The sequence below is a fragment of the Lagenorhynchus albirostris genome, chromosome 2 (genome assembly GCF_949774975.1).
Source record: "Lagenorhynchus albirostris chromosome 2, mLagAlb1.1, whole genome shotgun sequence".
NCBI lineage: Eukaryota > Metazoa > Chordata > Mammalia > Artiodactyla > Delphinidae > Lagenorhynchus > Lagenorhynchus albirostris.
Window position 1 is genome coordinate 19,482,778 of NC_083096.1, and position 21,200 is coordinate 19,503,977.

Genomic DNA, 21,200 nt, shown 5'->3' on the forward strand with positions numbered 1-21,200 from the left:
TACTTGTTAGGGTTGACAGACCTCTCTTTCTCTACGCTACAGTATGTAGAAGCCCTGTGGTGAGATGTAAACTGTGTGGACCAGATTCAGTACTGATTCTGTTGCTTCTTAGCTATGTAACCTTGGAAATAAAAGTTGCTTACATCTTATGCCTCTCTAGAAGATGTCCTTTAAAATATCAACTTTAAGAAGTTATACACAGACATATAAAACAAACTTATGGTTACCAAAGGGGAAAGGTGGGAGTGAGGAATAAATTAGGAGTTTGGGATTAACATACACACACTATTGTATATGAAGTAGATAATTAACAAGGCCTACTATATAGCACAGGGAACTCTACTCAATATTCTGTAATAACCTATATGGGAAAAGAATCTGAAAAAGAATAGATATATCTATATGTATTTGGGTTGGTTAAAAAGTTCCTTTGTTTTTTTAAGCAAAATAAAAGACACATTTTTCATTTTCACCAAGAACTTTATTGAACAACGTATTCACCCTTTTGTTCCACTACCTTCTGCCATTTTCACACAGCTTCATAATTCCATCTTCCCAAAGCTTTTTATCTTTTTGAACAAAGAACTGTTCCAGGTGCCTTTTACAGTCTTCCAGGGAACTGAAATTTTTTCTATTAAGAGAATTTTGTAAAGACCGAAATAAATGGAAATCTGAAGGCGCATGTCTGGTGAATATGGCGGATGAATCAGAACTTCCCAGTCAAGCTGTAATAGTTTTTGCCTGGTCATCAAAGAAACATACAGTCTTGCATTATCCTGATGGAAAATTATGCATTTTCTGTTGACTAATTCCGGATGCTTTTCGTCAAGAGCCGCTTTCAGTTGCTCTAATTGGGAGCAGTACTTGGAATGAATTGGTTGGTTTTCCAGAAGGAGCTCATAATAGAGGACTCCCTTCCAATCCCACCATATACACAACATTACCTTCTTTGGATGAAGACCGGCCTTTGGTGGTGTTGGTGGTGGTGTATTTCGCTTGTCCCACAATTTCTTCCATTCCACATTATTGAACAGTATCCACTTTTCATCACCTGTCACAATTTGTTTTAAAAACAGAACATTTTCATTATGTTTAAGTAGAGAATCGCATGCAGAAATGTTGTCAAGAAGGTTTTTTTCACTTAACTTATGTGGAGCCCAAACATCAAAACGATGAACATAACCAAGATGGTGCAAATGATTTTCAGTGCTTGATTTGGATATTTTGAGTATGTCAGCTATATTCCATGTGGTATAACATTGATGGTTCTCAATTAATGTCTCGATTTGATCACTATCAACTTCAACTGGTTTACCTGACAATGGAGCATCGTCCAGCGAGAAATCTCCAGCACAAAACTTCGCAACCACTTTTGACACTTTCGATCAGTCAGCACCTTCTCTATTAACTGCACAAATATTTTTTTGCATTTCAGTTGTGTTTTAACCTTTCTTGAAATAATAAAGCATAATATACCGAAAATGTTGCTTTTTTCTTCTAACTTCAACATTAAAATGGTTACACAAAAATTCACCAATTTTTATGTTTTTTTTAATGTACACTGATATGACAGCTGTCACAGTACAATCTAACAAAATTACTCTGAATAGAGTTAAAGATAATTAAGCACGACTAGAGTCATCTTATGGAAAAATCCGAACGAACCTTTTGGCCAACCTAATATATCTGAGTCACTTTGCTGTACACCTGAAACTAACACAACATTGTAAATCAACTATACTCCAATATAAAATTAAAAAATTTAAAAATAAGTTATGCAATTAATACTATAGTTATCTTTAGAAGATGAATAATCACAATCTCTTCTTATTGACATTAAGCTGATTTTCTAGAATATCCTGTATATACACTCAGAATATACAGGACTCAGGGAGAAAGACTTTTGTAGGAACAACTCTGGAAGACTGGGATGCTTCCACTCTGAATGAGATGGGAGTTTTTGTCTGGATCATTATCCTTCACCTATGAAAAAGCTAAAGCTCAGGATGCCAACTACACTACATAATATGGGATCATAGATAACAGCAGTAATTCTCAGTGTTGCATTTCCAAAACCACATTCTGAGGGATGTTAATAAGTTCTTCCTGAGAAAGGGTCTCTGAAACCAAATTCATTTGGGAAATGTTCCTACTAGGCGCCCCTCTTATGGGGTCAAAGGAGCAGTACCTGATGAAAGATTCTGAGGATCCTCAGTAAAAACAATTACTTAATCTTGTAACTAAAGAATCCCACAATATGATTATGCAGGATTTATTCCCGGAATGCAAGAGGTATTCAATATAAAGAAATTTGTCAGAGTAAACCACTTACCAATATATTTTGGTAGAAAAATAACACCCATTGATTCTAAAAAGGAATTTGAAATACACAAGCCATAGTTATTGAAAATTTTTATAAGATAGGAATAAAAAGAAATATTTTAAATAAAATAAATATATACCTAAATAAAAACACATTATAATGAATAGCAAAATAAAATGGTTTCAATTAAAAAGAGGAAATGGACATGAATGGTTGCTATCATCATTAATTTTACATTTCCTTGGAAGTTTTAACACATTCAATAAGAAAACAACATGAAATAACTGATATAAGCATAGAGTGAGAAGAAAGTTTTATCTTGTTTTACCAAACAAAACCCAAGATACTTTGATAAAACTTACCAGAATAAGTTTGGAAAAGTAACCACATGCAAGATAAAATAAAGTTATCAAGATATTTTCGTTCATCTACCAGTAGCACCCATGTATGGAAATGGGAAAATTTAGTTGACTTAAAATGGTAGCAAAATCTATAAAATGTTTAACTAAATTCAGCCAGAAAGGCGTAGGACCTGTATGGAAAGAACTATAAGATGTTAGAGAATGGACTTGAGGACATGGGGAGGGGGAGTGGTGAGCTGGGACAAAGTGAGAGAGTGGCATGGACATATATACATTACCAAATGTAAAACCGATAGCTAGTGGGAAGCAGCAGCATAGCACAGGGAGATCAGGTGCTTTCTGACCACCTAGAGGAGTGGGATAAGGAGGGTGGGAGGGAGGGAGATGCAAGGGGGAAGAGATATGGGGATATATGTATATGTATAGCTGATTCACTTTGTTATAAAGCAGAAACAAATACACCATTGTAAAGCAATTATACTCCAATAAAGATGTTAAAAAAATAAATTTAATTTAATTTAAAAAAGGTGTTATTAAAAGCATAGCAATAAGATATGAATAAAAAGGAAAGGCATACCATGTTCTTGAAGGGAAAGATAATATTAACGTATCAATTTAATACAATTCCATTTAAAATTCTTGCTTTTTAAAATTAGATAAAATCACTGTAAAATTAATATGATGAAAAAAATGTCCAAGAGGATCCAAGGTAACTGAGAAAGAATAATGAGAGAAGTCTTACTTGTAGATACCAACACACGCCAAAAGTGTGATCAGATCAATATGGTATTGGTATAAGAACAGATTTGTAAATAGAATAAATAACTCAGAAGCAGAACATACAGTATATATATGGTGTTAAATATGCATTTAAGTTCAGTAGAAAAAGGGTGGGATAATTTTTTAAAAGAATCTACACATTTTGCTCTTCATCTAGAAGAAACATATGGAACCCCATTATAACACTGGTGATATTCAAAAATTAATTACAGATTGATTAAAGATTGAAATGTGAAAAAATAAACAATTAAATCTTTGTAAGAAATATTTTGGAAACTACTGGTACAATGTAACCTAGCTAAGTCTTTTACTCTAAAAGCTATAAAATAATGGTAGAAATTGTTAGCTATATAAAAATTAATAAAAATTGTATGGGAAAAGATGTCATACAGAAAGTAAACAGACACACTGTAGGCTTGAGTAAAGAGAATTTATAACCCAGAAAGGTTTTGATATGCATGCTAAACAGAAATGATTAAAAATTTAAAGAGTAGGCAAAAATATATAAATTCCAGTAGAAGTGTCAATTTTGTAAATGAAAAGATGATCAAATGCACTCCTAGTCAGGAAAATGCAAATCAAAAGGAATAATGAGCTATTACTTTATGTCTATCAGAACAGCAAAAATGTTTTAAAACACTGTAGCAGATTTTTCCACTAGAATGAAAGCTCCAAGGGAGAGTGATATTTTTGTCAGTTTTATTCACTGCCATAGCCTTGGAGTCTAAAATAGATGCTGAAAAAATAGTAGGATGCTTATTCAACATTTGTGAAATGAGCAACGGGCATAGCTAACAATTGTACCACACTTACTATGTGCCAAGCAGTAATTGCTCTGCAGGTAGTAATTCATTTCATCTTCACAACACTCTTAATGAGGTAAGTGCTATTTTTCCCATTTTACAGATGTGAAATCTGAGGTACAGCTTTCACAAGCAGCAGAGCTAGGAATGGAACCCAGGCAGTCTGGCACCAGATTTTCTTACCTGACAGCAAGCCATATTACCTCTCCCCACATCCATACAGCTGGTTGGGCTGTAGGGAAAGAACACAGCCTTTTTATGGAAAGCAACCTGGCAGGAATTCCACTCCTAAAGGCAAAAATACCAAAAAGAAAGGATATGTGCAAGGATGTTTATCACCCCATTGTTCAGTGAGGAAAATAGAAACAAAGGGAACGGTTGAATGATTTATGGTTAATACGCAGCACAGAATAGTGTGCAGCTATGAAAATAGAAAAAATTGAGTTATGACGGTTGACTTGGATCAATGTCAATAATTAAGGCTTGTAGAAAAAACAAGATGCTGAAATAGAAAAATAATGTGACTCCCATTTTGATTAAAAAAAAAAGACAAAAACCATATCTGTGCCTTGTGTGTGTGTGTGTGTGTGTGTGTGTGTGTGTGTCTTTGTATGATTACATTAGTAGAGAAACACTTCTGGGTTGTTAAGATGGGTGTGCAGGGTATTAGGGCTGGGTATGGATGTGAGTGGAATAAGGAAAGTAGAAACTAAGCCAAAATGGAAAAAATAAAGACTGTACTTTAAAAACGTATTTGATCACATTTATGCACTTCTATAAAATTATTTGTAACAAAAATAAATTGAAAATGTCTATTCACATTTGTTGTTCCTATTTTTAAAGTGGATTGATTTTCTCATTTTTGAGTTGTAAGAGTTGTATATATATTCCAGATACAAGTCCTTTATTAAATGTGTTTATTAAAAATCTTGTTTCCCAGTTTGTGGCTTGCCTATTAATTTTATTAATGCTATCTTTTGAAAAGTGGAAGATTTAAATTTTGATGTTATCCAAATTATCAATTTTTCTCTTTTATGTTCAAGTGCTTTTCATGAGTTGTCTAAGAAATATTTGCCTACCTCCACAGTCACAAAGCTTTTCTCCTATGTTTTCTTGTAAAAGTTTTCCTTTTATGTTTATTCATTTCTAGTTAACTTTTATATATGGTTTGAGGTAGGGGCTAACATTTGTTTAAAATCTTTAGTCATCAGAGAAATGGAAATTAACATCACATTGAGATACTACTACAAATCAACAGAATGGCTAAAATTAAAGAGCCTGACAATATAAGTGTTATCAAGGATGTTAGCAACTGGAACTCTCATACATTACTGATGGGAAGTAAATGTTACAACCACTTTGGAAAAGAATTTGACAATTTCTTATAAGCTTACTATGTGATCCACTTACCCTGTGTCCCAACAATTCCACTTCTAATTATTTGCTTGAGGAAATAAGACCGTAGATTCACACAAAAACTTGTAAATAAATCTTCATACGGTTTTATTCATAACAGCTCCAAACTGGAATTAACCCAAATGTCCATCAACAAGTGAATGGATTAAAATAACTTGTACATCCATAATACTACTCAATAATAATTTTTTTAAAAAATGAACTACGGATTCAGGCAATAATATGGATGAATCCCAACATTATGCTGGCTGAAGAAGCCAGATATAAAAAGGTGCATATATGAAAATGTCAAAAGGTACAAACTTCTAGTTACAAGATAAATACTAGAGATGTAAAGTACAACATGATGACTATAAATAAAACTGCTGTATGATATAGAGGAATGTTGTTAAGAGAGTAGATCCTAAGAGTTCTCATCACAAAGAAAAAAAAAGTTTTTTCTTTTTTTGTATTTGTATAAGATGATGGGTGTTAACTAAACTTATACATTCATGGTATATGTAGTCAAGTCATTATGAAGTACACCTTAAACTTACACAGTCCTGTATGTCAATTATATCTCAGTGAAACTGGAAAAAAATTAAAAATAAAAGAATAAAAGCATACATAGGGCTTCCCTGGTGGCGCAGTGGTTGAGAGTCTGCCTGCCAATGCAGGGGACACGGGTTCGTGCCCCGGTCTGGGAAGATCCCACATGCCGTGGAGCGGCTAGGCCCGTGAGCCATGGCCGCTGAGCCTGCGTGTCCGGAGGCTGTACTCCACAACGGGAGAGGCCAAAACAGTGAGAGGCCCGCATACCGAAAAAAAAAAAAATTTACTTTTCATGTATATGAAATCAGACCAGTGGAGTTACGTAGCGGAGGGCAGGGGAGGATTAAAAGCTCACAAGGGTGAGCTTTTTTGGAGTAATGGAACTTTCCTTTATCATGACTGGGACAATGATCACACACCTGTGTACATTTGTCACACTGCTTGAACTGTACTCTTAAAATGGCTCTATTTTATTATAGGTAAATCATACTTCACTAAAATAAAATGTAGGAAAATAAATTCTTAAAATAAAATGCACAAATAAAATAAATCCCTAATGAAGACTCTCTGCCACCAAAACTATTTGTGATCTATTCTGATTTTTGGCCTTCTCTGATTCTTGTCAAACTGCTCATAACTATTAAGGATAAGTTCCTTTCCAAATGGATTCAAAGCAACTGATCCAATTTTTTTTTAGAGGGGAACCCTCTACTCCTCTGAAAATTTAGATCCATTTATTTCCTGGGCATTTTTCATAAACCATAAATGTCCATCTTGAGAAATTGCAAGGGTGAGTTTCTTGAGTTAATATCCATTCTGAGTAGTGGGCCTATTTTTGGCTCCCAGAAACAGCTATTGACCATTGTGATATAATTCTTAACATGTTTTAATGAAATACGTAGTGCTTTATAAAGAATTTATGAAACTGCCTCTTGTTACCAAGTGATCCATGGAAGCTCAGTGTAGACCCTGTTCTGTGCCCCAGTGGAGATAGTCAGGTCAGATAATGATCAGAGAGCAGTGGCTGACCCCACCTCAGGCTAGTAAATCAAAATGTCTAAAGATGAGATTTGGCCGTCAATAATTCTCTAAGCAGCGCCCCATGTGCAATCAGGATTGGAAATCACCATTTGAAAGGGAGAAAAAAAAGACATGTCATTTGCCACCTTTTAGAAAATATATACCTAGTGGCATAAAACCATTTTTTTTTTTTTTTTTTTTGCGGTATGCGGGCCTCTCACTGTTGTGGTCTCTCCTGTTGCGGAGCACAGGCTCCGGACGCGCAGGCTCAGCAGCCATGGCTCATGGGCCCAGCCGCTCCGGCACGTGGGATCTTCCTGGACCGGGGCACGAACCTGCGTCCCCTGCATCGGCAGGCAGACTCTCAACCACTGCACCACCAGGGAAGCCCCAAAACCATTTTTTAAAAGAGGAGGGAACGTGTACTCTGCGTTGAGAAGAGAAAGATTAGCATTTTAAAAATTAAGTTAAAGAAATACATGTATAACCTCAGAATTTCCTCTCCTAATTTAATTTCACAGCCAGGCAGATATCTCAGTACTCCAGAGAACACAGCCTTGGAATCGCTGGCTGAGTGTGACACATCCAGATGTCATAAGAGGGCCACTGAAGTTCCTTGATTCACTATTTATTTTTCCATATTTCCATCTCTCTGGTGGGCTGAGCCAACTTGTTGATCATTTGTTTGCGTCTGTTTTACCTATTTCCACCTTTCAACTGCCTTATTCTTTATCCTGGTATACTGACTGCCCTGGTAAAAATACCTATCTCCCTTCTTCCTTCAAAACCTGGTCTAAACTCCTCTCCCAGGGAGCCTTCCCTGATAAACAGAATGCCTGCTCACATGTTGCCTAGAGCCTTACTACTCAAAGTATGATCTGTAGAACAGGGCCATCACCATTATCCACCCTGGAGCTTGTGAGAAATGCAGAATCTCAGGCCCCACCTCAGACTTGTGTAAACTAATGTTGTCACCTGCCATATCAGTAAAAAAGGATGTTGTGACCATTAAGCCATCAGTCTCTGCAGCCACCCCCAGCGGTGCACCCTGAGGGGATTCAGGACAGAGAAAAGCAGGATACTTAGGGTGCATATCAAAGGAATGATTTCATGATTTCCTAAGCCCAGAATCTTACATCTTCCCATACAGAGAAAAGTCCTAAATTCATTAACTTGAGACAGTCTGATAATATTTATATACATTTAAAACACACAACATACTATTTTATATTGTTTATGGATAGACATATGAACATAAAAAGTAAAAATTGATCAGATGAATATACACCAAACCCATGCTAGTGGTGGCTTCTGAGACATGGGTAAAAGAGATATGATTGGAGCATGTGGTCAAAAGAAACTTCACCTATATCTGGAACTCTGTTTTTCTAACTGTAAAATGTGCATAATAATAGTATATATCTCAATAAGGTTGCTGTATTAAACGAGTTAACATACTAAAGTGTTATAGTAATATATACATATATCTTCAATAACCAGGTATTTTCCAATAAAATGTATAATACTACATTGAAATAAAATTCTCTGCTTGTATCATTTGTAATGAATAAATGAATGACATTTATTTGAAAAGAAAGAGATTTCCAGAGAACACCCAGACAGTTTAAATAATAACAAGCCTATGGTGATGGGGTTTTTTGGGAGATTCAACCTGTTCTACCCCCTCCCATGACTGCTAAGCTACTGGTTTTTATGGTTACTGATTGTGAACCTTTGGTTTTAAGGCCACTGCAGAAACGAGGAGAAGGGAATGTGAAGAGGGTAAGTTGAAACACCACAAAACTCACTTTTCTCACCAAGATTCATATGTTTTTCTTGAACAAATGTTCCTCAGATTATTGCAAATTTTGATTCATTTCCAGAGCTTTGAAAAGTTCATTTTGAAAAATGTTGCTGATTGCTTTTGTGGAGGAGCATATTTTAAGAGATCCTTACACCATCACTCCAGAAGTGCTCTCTCCAGGGATTGATATTTTTTTTTTTAAGTTAGAGCTGGTTATGATAATTCATCAACAAAGCCATCTATCTTAACCATCATTAATTGAATTCCCTAAGTGCTTTGAAAGTTGTGATTTCTTTCTTTAGCAGTAGTTCTTCTCCTGGCCTCATGGAGCTTTATTCTATGCAAGCTCAGCTTAATATTCAGGCAAAGGTTCAAGAGAATTCTTATGCAGGTTTTTGGAGCTCTCTTTCTTTAAAGCTATGTAATCTCTGGTGCTCAGCCCCTCAAATATGTGCTGTCATAGTCTCCCTGAATTTGGATTTATGTCTTGTCCCTCAATTGAGAGTATTATGCTCTGCTTGAGTTCCCCTCCCCGTATGCTGTTCTAGAAAATTCTTCTATGAAAAAATCTGAAGTCATCGTGGAACTTACCTCATCAGTTTCCCTTCGTTTATGGATCACAGTCCTGTATTTTCCATTGTGCAGTGTCTGAACATGTAGTATCATGTATTTTGTCCAATTTTCTGGTTGTTTACAGTAGGGGAGCAAGACTAGCCTCAGTCATTCCCCAATGGTCATAAGTGGAAATCTGTTGGGAGAAAACGCTTCATGAATATTTTGTTTCTGCACTGTCAGGGCTTTCTTGGCAACATTATTGACAACCTGGGTTAAATGATGATTAAATAATAAACATGCCTTATAAATTAGAGATAGTAAATTGCTCTGCAGAGATTTAAAATTTTACCTTTTTCAGAGCTTTTGGCTTACATAATAACGGTGATAAAAATGTGGGGAGCTTCCTCATCTCTCCCCATGGAGATTTTGTTTACATTCCAGAGCAGCAAGTGTCTCTCCCTCTCTTTCTCTTTTTCCTTCTTTCTCTCTGTTCCCAGGAAATGAGGGACAGATTTGCTAGTCATCCTATAGGAGCTTTGCAGCTCATAATATTGGGGCTCCTCTCTTGTGGTACAACCTTTGCATTTGCAGTCCATTTATTCCTTAGTGTCCCACAATGAGGAATTGACCTGTGAGTAAATGAACTGCTTTTTGCTAAAGAGATTTTGTGTTTCCTGTCAGGATAAATAGACAAGTAGATAAATACAGATACAAAAACTTAACAAAGTCTCGTAATGTTTTCCTGATTATAAGCTTGATGCATGCTCATATTAAAAATGTTTCTTTTTACAATAAACACTGAAAATTATGAAAAGAAAACACTGTAACTATTTTGATATATTTCTGAGACAGAAACAGAGAAGGATACATAGAAAAAGGGAATGAGAAGAAGAGAAGGAAAAGAGAGAAAAGAATTGTAAAACTGTGTTAGTTTTTCATTCAGTATTACGAGCAATTTGCTATGATGCTAAATGATCTTTTAAAACATGTTATTTAATACTTGCATAATATTTCATTCATTCGATCTCCATTATATTATTTAGACACACACCTATCATTGGACATTTATCTCAAGCTTCATTTATTATAAATAATATTTCTTATACGTAATTCCTTAACCACATCTGTGATTACACTATATTCTTAGGATACAGTCACAGAAGTTGAAAACCTGTGTCAAATGGTGTGATGGTTAGTTTTATGTGTCATCTTGGCTGGGTCACAGGGCCTAGATATGTGGTCAAACATTATTTTGGATGTTTCTGCAAGGGTGTTTTTGAATGAGATTAATATTTAAATTGGTGGACTTTGAGTAAAGCAGTTGTTCTCCATATCGTAGATGGGCCTCCTCCAATCAGTTGAAGGCCTCAAGAGAACCCAAGACTGACCTCTTCTGAGCAAGAAGTAATTCTGCCAGGAGACAGCCTTTAGATTTCAGCTGCAGCACCAACTCCTCCTTGGATCTTCAGTCTGATGGCCTTCAGACTCAAACTACAGCATAAGTTCTTCCCATAAGCCAGTCCATCTTGTGGATTTTGGACTCACTAGCCTCCATAATCACACGAGTCAGTTTCATAAAATAAATAAATACCTTTCTACATATCCAAACATCGTATTAGTTCTGTTTCTCTGGAGAACCCTGTCTAATAAGAAAGGCATGAACTTCTTAAAGAGTCCAGAACCACACTGACGTCACCAAATTATTGGGCAGTGTTTGGGAGGGGCTTCTCTTTTATTTTTAGGAGAAACTTTTGCCTCTTTTTTGGTAGTCCTTGGATAAAACTTGCATGCCAAACACAGAGAAGGATGGACCAACTACTTGGCTCTCAGCAATGTGCAAGGACTTCTGAGGTAGTATCTCCCTTATATTCAGTTTGTCTTTACACTTTGTACTCCAGGAGAATAAGAGGGACTTTCTTCCTTTATTTCCTTTATTTTTGTTGTTGTGATTTTGATTTCAACTGCAGAATACAACCAAAACTACACATTAAAGGCCAAGAGTTTCCATATAACATAATAACAATGATACAAAACTAAAGTCTTATTAGAAATGCTGTTTGAATATGAGTCCATTTTTCTTAAAGTTTTACAATTTGGGGACACTTCCTTGCTTAAAATGAGAGGTTGGGACTTTGTATACAGGTACTGGGTCAAAGTGCCAAGTGAGTAGGCTTTCCCTGGTTCCTTTGCTCACTGTATATCCTCTGGCCAACTGTTCTTAATAACGTGTGCATCACACAGGAGCCAGAGATCCGCAAGAGGAAGCATGGAGACGTCTTCCAGGGCAATCACCAGAGAAATGGATTAATTTAATCTCATCTTTGACTTCAATCCAGAAAATAATTACCTATCCCCTTCATTTGATATGGATAAAGACTAGTCATTTGAAGAGGAATTTTTGGGAAAACAAAAGTTCTATGTCTGACATCTCACATTTATTGGTCCTTTCTGTGTGTTCAGTTCAGGCTCCTCCAGGATATAGGATGTAGAATTATCTGTTCCTGAAATGGCCCCAAGAAGATCTTCAGCATCAATAAATAGATAATTATATTGGCAAATTTTGATATGAAAAATTGCATGCTAGTTCAAAGTGTGGTATATAGGTATCTTTTTATTTAAAAGAACCAAAATAAGACAGTGTTAGAGAACTATGGATGTCCCCTTTGCACTGGTCAGGATTCCTGATGCTGTGGGAATCTACCACATGAAAAATTCTGATATTTAACCAGATCTACAATGGTAAAGAGAGTAAGGGATGAAATCATGAAGAAGAGTATCATTAATTGTTGAGAGGATTTTAAACTGTCCTGTTGTCTTTTAGTCTGCTTGATAAGAAAGATAAGATTGTAGAAAATTCATCCGATTTCTAATTCCCCCAGCTGAAATAATAGAAAAGAAAATATTTCATTTCTTTTTAATATCAGTTCAAACAAGGAAAAGAGGGTCACACTAAAGAAAGACCCTAAAGGTAGGGTCATAGGTTGATTCATAATTGAGCCCAAACTTCACAGCCAAACATGTCTAGTGGTAGTAATAGTTAAGACAGAAAAACAAGTAAACTATACAGAGCTCCATTCAAGTAGAGCATCCTTGATATAGCCACTGTGGATTTTTGCCATTTGCAGTGCATTGCATGTGAAAGTGGTAAGTCCTCCTCACGTTGCCATTTTCCAAACAGAAGACATAGTTTCTTACCATTGTGTTTTTTTTAATATTTTTAAAAATTTTTATTGAAATATAGTTGATTTACAATATCATGTAAGTTTCAGGTGTACAACACAGCGACTCAGTTATATATATATATATTCTCTTTCAGATTCTTTTCCTTTATAGGTTATTACAAAATATCGAGTATAGTTCCCTGTGCTACACAGTAGGTCCTTGTTGGTTTATCTATTTTAAGTCAGTTATAAACCAAAGCTTTCCCAACATACAAGGAGTAGCTTGAGGGTAAGCACCATATTGTATATAACTTTATATCTCTAGTGTGTAGCATAAACCCCTTGGATGTGGTGAGTGCTCAATAAATGTTGTTAAATCGAATAAGCATGATGAAAATGAGGGTGTGCCCAAAGAGCTAAAGCTTATTAAGCCTGTGACATGAACCAGCACCTTTTCTAAACTATCTCTAACTGGGGATCAGAGTGGTAAGCACAATCAGGCCAGCTAGTTAGTAGCAGAGATGGGATTCAAAGTGGATGTGTTTGGTTTCCAAAATCACTTGACCGTCCTTAGTTGCAAGAGAGGCTGAACAGGAAAGCTAGGTTACCTTGTCACCAACACCCTCACTCTTCCAAGTCCTCCTTCAACCCTATGTTATTCTCCTTTGTTTTTTAAAAAAGTAGTTGTTGAGATGTTAATACCAGACATAATTTACAGTATTTACATACGTATCATTCATCATCTGAAGTGAGAGGCATTCAGAGAGAGAATGTGAATAAAATGAGAACTAAAATGTACATAGATTTAGGCAATGTTGTCAATATTAATGCTGATTAGGGATATTGGATAGCTAAAACAAGGAAGAAAAAATGTGAAATTTGATTAGCCTGTATAAAAATACTACTAATGGTATAAACTAATCATATAAACTGCTCAGGATAAAGCCCAATTATCATGCATTACAATAATTTTTAGGTAAATGTTTAGATGTGGTTTGGGTTGAATTGTATGGGTTTATCCACCTCTTGGAGTAAACTTGGCCCAAGGCTACCCAGTCTTTGGGTGTCCTGCCCATGGAGCTTGGATAAGAAGCCACAGAAGCCAGAAGCTTGCTCATTAGGTGAAGATTAATTCATGTCATCAAAAGAGGAAGAATAAGGACTAACCTTCTCCCCAATCTCTGCTCCCCTTTTCCTTTCCAAATATAAGATTTAATATTTTAGTTAAAAAAGAAAAAGAAAACTCAAAACATAGGACCTACAGCAAGACTGTTGATAGAATTATACTTCAGTCTGAAGGAACAGTCCTTTCTCTCTTCCTATGTTTCTGCTCCTTAGATCTAGTGTTTATTCCTTAAAAATCAAACCAATTTCACAAGGTTTCAGAGGTATGTTTTCAACTGTCTGCTGGCCTTTTTAAAAATGACTTTTTAGTAGGCAGAAAGCCTCAAACAAAAGGAGAAAACACCCATAGGAAACTCTTATTTCAAGAATTAATGGATCATCTCAGAGTGCCAGAAGCAAGAAATGTGTGTTGGCTGAAAGCCTTATCCTTGCTCTTGGATAAAGAGCCTGTTGAAATGCTGACTACATGCTTCACCATAAAGATATTATATTTGTAAACTTTCGTATTATGTTGCCTCATTAGGATATGTACCTAAAAGATAGATATTGGTGAGGCATCAAACCAGGAAAGTTCACTATGGTACAATAAGTAAAGAGACCATGATAGGCTAGAAGCATATTAAGAACAGACAACATAAATTTGCAACAAAATTGGTGTTCATCATTCAGTAAATAAGAAAACTGTAACTTAGCTTAGTAGAAAATTATAAAGCAGTGCTAGTTCACTCCCTCTTTGCTGTCTCATTCCTTCCCCTCCTTTCTCATTCCACAAGAAATTACTAAACCCCAATATGTGTTAAACAGCATAGTAAATGCTTTGGTGGGGAGGACCTGAAAAAATAACAAACAAGCAAAGCCACGTGTGGACAAATGCCAGATAACATGACAGCAGCTTTATAGATGAAAGCTAAAGGGTATAGAATACAGTTGTCATAAAAGAAACAAAATTGATACCTTCATGAACAATCAGCCCTCAGCGAAGACACAGTGACTTGAAGGAAGCAGTAGGCATGGATTAGGAGAAGAGTGAGAAGGTTATGCGGTCAGAGGAAAGAGAAGCCTTGGAGGTAACTTTAGGCAAACTGCCTTTTAATTTGACATATACCACTGGGAATGTCCATAGTTGGGAAAAACCAGAAACCTCCTTAATATTTAACAATATACCTTATTTTAGTAGACAGAGCATACTTTCACAGGATGGCATATTATGCAATTATGAAAAATGATCAGTAAGACTAAGTAATAACTCAAAAAATACTTTTAATATCATGTTAAACATCCAGTAATCACAAAAATGTACTTACAGAGTGATGACAAGTATATTAAAAAATGCCTAGAAAAAATTCTCTCTTAGGAAATAAACCAGAATATTTACATTGAAAATAAGAGGTAAATATTTTCTATTTTTCTGTTTTCAGTCATATTTAATGAGCATATGTTATAATTAAAATTGTGAATGAACGTGGGCTGGTCAATAAAGGGAGTTACTCATTACTCTTCTCTTAAAAGATCTCAAACATGTCCCTGTAAATTGCATTATTTCATTCTTTTATATGGTTGAGTAATATTCCATTGTATATATGTACCAAATCTTCTTTACGGACCTAGAGATGGTCATACTGAATGAAGTAAGTCATACAGAGAAAGACAAATATCATATGATATGGCTTATATGTGGAATCTAAAAAATGGTACAAATGAAACTATTTACAAAACAGAAGTAGACTCACAGATGTAGAAAACAAACTACATCTATGGTTACCAACGAGGAAAGGGGGGTAATAAATTGGGAGATTGGGATTGATGTATGCACACTACTATATATAAAATAGATAAATAATAAGAACCTACTGTATAGCACAGAGAACACTACTCAATACTGTCATGTGCTGTATGGAAATAGAATCTAAAAAAGAGAGGATATATGTATATGTATAACTGATTCACTTTGCTGTACACCCGAAACTGACACAACATTGTAAATCAACCATAAAAATCAACTATAAAAATAAAAAACTCAACAATAAAACTTAATTTTAAAAAAGATCTCAAACACATACTTCTTAAACTTTGCTGTCTCCATTCGGGAAATTTGTTACCTACACACAACAGCTTCACTGGGTGGCTGTCAGAGTAAATTGAAATGAGTAAAGTGGCACAGATGACAGTTTATTGTTTACTCTAAAGACTGAAAACTCACTTTTAGGCATTTGTAATACGTTTGATTACTCTTCAGCCTTCTGGTGAAGATGTACAATAACTTTGAATATATTCTCATGGTGTAAAGTTAGTGATAATGGGTATAGTGTGTCTAATTCTTCTTCAACCTCTACACTCTAAAATGAGGACTTAACTATTAATAATAATTACCCACAGAGTCTGTAGAGACCTAAACCAAGACAGCCACTGGCAGAATCCAACAGGGATGCAAGTGATCATTCTTAGGACCATAGATCTAATTCTCAGATGGCAGATGTTCAAATTTCTTGGGATTACAAACAGAATTTTTGAGCCATTTTCCAAGTGGGAAATCTTGATGGTGCAAGTAACAAGAACCATGCAAGCCCAGCTTAAGCAATAAAAGGGAAAGATAGTATTGTAAGGATTTGATAAGAGCTTAGAGAAGCCAAGAAAAGAGATGCCCACCCTGAGGAAACGGATGAGAATCAGGAACTGAAGTTTTAAGACTTCAGGGGTCTCTGTCTCCCCCTCTCAGCTCTGCTATTTTATAATATATGCTTACATTTTTTTCTCCCACATGTCATAGGCACCAACATCTCCCAAATTTATTGATACATAATACATGTCCAGCTACCCAGAGAGAAACAGACCTCTGATCTCTTGCCTAATTCTAAATTTCTGGAGATTTGACTCTAAATATCCCGCCCATCTTGCTCAAGTCCTCATTCCCCATCCAGTGAACAGTGACCCAAAGTGGTTACAACTTCCAGATAGCTACTGAGCTCACAGTGGTATTACCATGCTATTGGGAGGAAGAGACAATCCCCAGAAAATTATGCATGTGTTCCAAGGCAGATTGCTGGCCAAGAAAAACAACCCAGTGAGAGACCACAACTGCTTTAACGTATGAATTTAACTTTTTGTACATAACGCTTAGCATGCCACCCCCCTCCCTGACCCCCCACCAGTGTAACTAAGCCTTGTTAAAGCATCACTGGGTCAGAAAGTCACATATCTGTTTTGCCCTCGCTGGATGCTGTAATCTGAACTGCAGTTGTCCATGGAGTCCACATGGACCAATTACCTATCCATGTCAATACCCCCAAAATGGTGTTTATGATCAGGGTTTTATACAGAAGGATATGTGGAAAATAACTAAAAGCACGCCAGGATATGAGAGTGGTGGGTGGGACAAAAAATTTATTTGGGGAATCTTTAGAGGTCACCCAATAACAGCCTTCAGGCCAAGCAATCCCAATATAGCGACCCAAGCCACCCCATGTAGATGTGCAACCTAAGTAGAAGGCTTATGCTTACTATGCAAATACAGCATCACTTTAAGGGTCCATCTAACCACCTCTATCCAGATTGCCTACACTAAATCTTCTTCTGTTTAAATTTTAGAGTCACTTCTGTGGACAGGTAACTCCAGTAGAAGTATACTCACCCTCATAGCACTATAAATATCATTTTAGTAGTCATTTCCAACTGCATCTCACTAAGGAATATGTGAAGATCTTCAGGCAGTTCAGTCAGAAAATTCTATCCTGTGGTCATCTTCTAGATGTTGCAGCACTGAGGTTTCCTTAACCCTTTCCCGGGTGACCCTGCTAGCCTTTCCCTCTGCAGTTCCACCCAGGATATAGGCTTGCCTCTATCTGATCTTCATGGTCAGGCTCTAAATTTAAAGTTAACATTGAACAAGCACGTAAAGAGACTCTCCATCAAAGATGTGATTAAGGAGGATGGGGTTTGCTTCAACAAATTTAGCAAGCTGTGGATTACCAGTTCTTTATTATCAGAGAAAACCTTTTCTCTCCTATCTGGATAACACTGTAACTTTTGCTCTCTATTGGGCGTACACTATTATTTCTAGCTGGTTGCCTCAATCATCTTTTGAATCTCTGGTGTCATTGAGATGTTTTATTACACTCCCTACGAGGTGAAGAAACTCTCATCTTGGTAAAATCTGAGTCCCCCCATTGTGCAGAAATACGAGAACCTGGAAATGTCCTATATCCTTCTTTTACACATCCCTTTTGGACTACAGAAACCTGGTGGCGTATCCTATAACTATTTCACGCCCATTCACGTGTGGTCTACATTTCTTAATGCACGTTATTTTTCCCCATTAAACTGGAAGAACACACTGGCTATAAAGTTATAGGTAGTGCCAATCAATTACAATACTTTGGACAGTTACTGGCAAGAAGATAGGATAGTGGATCTTCTGTCCCTTCCCTTTCTTAATCCCCCATTTTTCAATCTGTCTACATCTAGCTAATACATTCCATCCTTTCTACAGAAACACCAAATAGTTCAATCTAAAGGGAAAATAAAATGGGGCAGTTTTCTTTTGGAATGCCAGCTTTTGGCATCTCTCTCCCCAAATGTCTCAAGGTCTTTTGGCAAAGGGAATTTTGTATTCAGAAACGTTGGCACAGTTGTATCCTAGTCTGGGATCCCAACAGTCATCTGTAGCATTCTTCCTCATTTCCTGTTGGGAACAGCTGTGAGAGGCTGTTTGTTAAATAACTGCTCCAATTCAACAGCTCACTCCCCAGCCCACCACTAGGAAATCACTGGCGTTTCAAGGTTGGATACAACGAAGGCTGTCCATTGGTACATTAATTTAAAAAAAAAAAAAAGCTGAGTTCACTTGGGAAAAGATATTTTGTTTCTGTTATTCTATATTATTAAAAGCATTGTTTAAAAGGTGAGTATGGACCCCCAGATGATAAGATAATTTACAACAAATCTTCAACTTTCTCGTTAATAAGTTTTTAGTGTTATCTCTTAGGGCTGATGCACTTGGTACAGGCGAGAGGTATTGATAGGAGACAGTGGCATTTGCCTTCTCTCCTTTTCAGATTGACAGTGCCTAAGAGATGCAAAACAAAGAGATGCAGAACAAACCCAGGATCTAATTTGATGACGCGAATGACTTAACCAAGTATTTCTGCAGAGACACAGGCAACTTTGTATATTTCTTTGTGATGGCTTTATTAACTCCACCTTTTGTCTATAAATGTGAGAGTCCATTTGACAACAGTGGTCTCTAATTGCTCCAGGGAACATAACTTAAGTTGTTTTCTCTAAATCATCCCAGGCACAGAATCTAGAAGGAGCCCCATTTTGAATTAAAATTTTCATTTGGGCTAGTGTCCTCAAAATGTATACTAATCAAATCTTGTTCGTTTATATATGTGATTTTCATGTTTTCCTTGTATGAAAATGTGGAGATAGATGGAGAGAAAAAACAAGGAAAGATGGAATTGAAAGGAATAAAATTAAATGTAGTAGTTTAAATAAATCATGTTGTGTCACTATAATATATTCCAGTTACTTTATAGCCCTTAGAAGAGGTCCTGGCACACAGGGACCACTAAGTTTGTAGACTGAATGAATGAGATTCCTAAACTATCAATAATTAGGGAGATCAGTTTAGCTTTCTTTAACATCCAATAGAGAGAAATTATAGAGAGAAAAATGAGCTCTGATGTAGAAATCTTACATTCCAAAAAAGGGAAAATTCTTTACATGTTACTCGTTGTTCTAAAGAGGCAGAGAGGAAATGGGAAGCTCTTCTTTGGAATCCAACACTTTTCCAATACGTTGAAGCTCATGGGACTGGCTTGCTAATTTTAAAATACTAATTTAGGGGAAAATGTCAAATGACTGCCCCTTTCTTTTCCACAACAGGAATAGTCGATTGCGTTCTGCCCCGATGCCTTTTTCATCTCTTAGGTGGTGCATCTTCCACAAAGTAAAATGAGTAAATATTCAGCTTGCCAGATCACCGGGCAGAGTTCTGGGCTCTGACTCACGTGCCGTTCCCTTTCCACCCCAAAACTTCAGGTCAGTCCAAAGAGAGCCAGGAAAATGCTGGTAGATTTCTTGATGGTGAAGTCGTCCAGGGCTGTTGGGAAACACAGCCATTCCCTCTCAGAGCCCAGCCCTAATGCTAATACAGCAGCTGAAGAAGCAGGGCAACAGGTGATGAGAAAGGAGGGCCAAGGAGGTCAAAGTAAGACTAGATCACGAACCTGTAAACTCAGCATCGTCAGCAAACAGCCCTCCCTTCCTCTTCTACCAACCACACAGCTCTATCAGGCATCTGGGTTTCCCTGGAGGTTTTGCAGAGGTGTCCTAATAGTGGGCACTGCCCTTTATTATGTGAAGGAATGACTGCATTTTCACTTGGGTGCAGTGGCTGGTCCTTCTCACAGAACACAATCCTGCAGTCAAATACTCATTTACTCTGTTCTTCCTCATTCCGTTTGTCAATAGCCCTAAAGTCCTCTTGCATATTTCTCATGGTGGATGGTGGCATGTTTAACTTGTTTGATAAGTTGGTTTGTTTCATTCCAAAGGAATTTTATCTTTTTTACATATGATGTTGGGACATGGCCCAATAACACAGGATATGCCAGCTATTCCCTTTCAATGACCGCCTTCTACCCTGGTAACACATGATTAATGGATATTACACACTCAAATAACAGTCCTTTGTATCTGGTCCTATAGGCATATATTCACCCCTTCTTCCCACCTACCCCATGCATATATTTAACTCCTTCGCATACATATACATACACACAGATTCTAAATATTCCATTTTGTAGTGTTGAAAACTTCAGCTGTTCTCTTTGTTTTATAACAGCATAAAAAGAATGGTACCCTGAATACAGTTCATAATTCATTAACACCAGTGTTAGCACTCTGAGAGTGCTTCTAAAGGGATTTTTATGGGATACTGTGGCTCTTCTCCAGGACATCAGTGACAAATGGTTGGGCCACCTTCATATCATCCAGATGCCTTTAGAGTCTGCTTATTCTCTTGACTGTACCCTTCTTGAGGCAATAAGTTCAAAAATTTACTCCTCATTGTGTGAAGGGAGCTTACTATAATTATTTTCAAATATACCTCTTAATCCTTTGACAGACTACAGAGACAAGTGGTTCTTAAAGTGGTTCAAGGAAACCTAGGACTTCCTGAGACCCTGTAAAGGGAGTTCACAGGGTAAAAACTCTTTTCATAATAATATGAAGACATTATTTGTCTTTTTCAATGTATTAACATTTGCCATGAAGATGCAAAATCAATGGTAGGTAAAACTGCTTGTGCTTAACACAAAT

General features: G+C 36.6%; 1 protein-coding gene across 1 annotated transcript; it reads right to left on the reverse strand.

The window, feature by feature from the left end:
* Positions 1 to 478: 478 nt before the first annotated feature.
* LOC132511038 (histone-lysine N-methyltransferase SETMAR-like) lies at positions 479 to 20,379 on the reverse strand. The gene is made up of 3 exons (XM_060133730.1): positions 20,322 to 20,379; positions 945 to 1,378; positions 479 to 863 (listed from the first exon to the last, which is right to left on the reverse strand). Exons 1-3 carry the CDS (start codon positions 20,377 to 20,379, stop codon positions 540 to 542), a joined length of 816 nt encoding a protein of 271 aa, XP_059989713.1. The 3' UTR covers positions 479 to 539.
* Positions 20,380 to 21,200: the final 821 nt, after the last annotated feature.

What these genes read in the sequence shown, in the direction of transcription:
- LOC132511038 (XM_060133730.1), bottom strand. Translation starts at nt 20,379, where the DNA reads ATGAGAAATATGCAAGAGGACTTTAGGGCTATTGACAAACGGAATGAG. An exon ending in ACGGAATGAGGAAGAACAGA is followed by an intron (nt 1,379 to 20,321) that starts GTAAATGAGTAT and finishes ACTGATCGAAAG; the next exon opens with TGTCAAAAGTGGTTGCGAAG. An exon ending in CCGGTCTTCATCCAAAGAAG is followed by an intron (nt 864 to 944) that starts GTAATGTTGTGT and finishes ATTCATTCCAAG; the next exon opens with TACTGCTCCCAATTAGAGCA.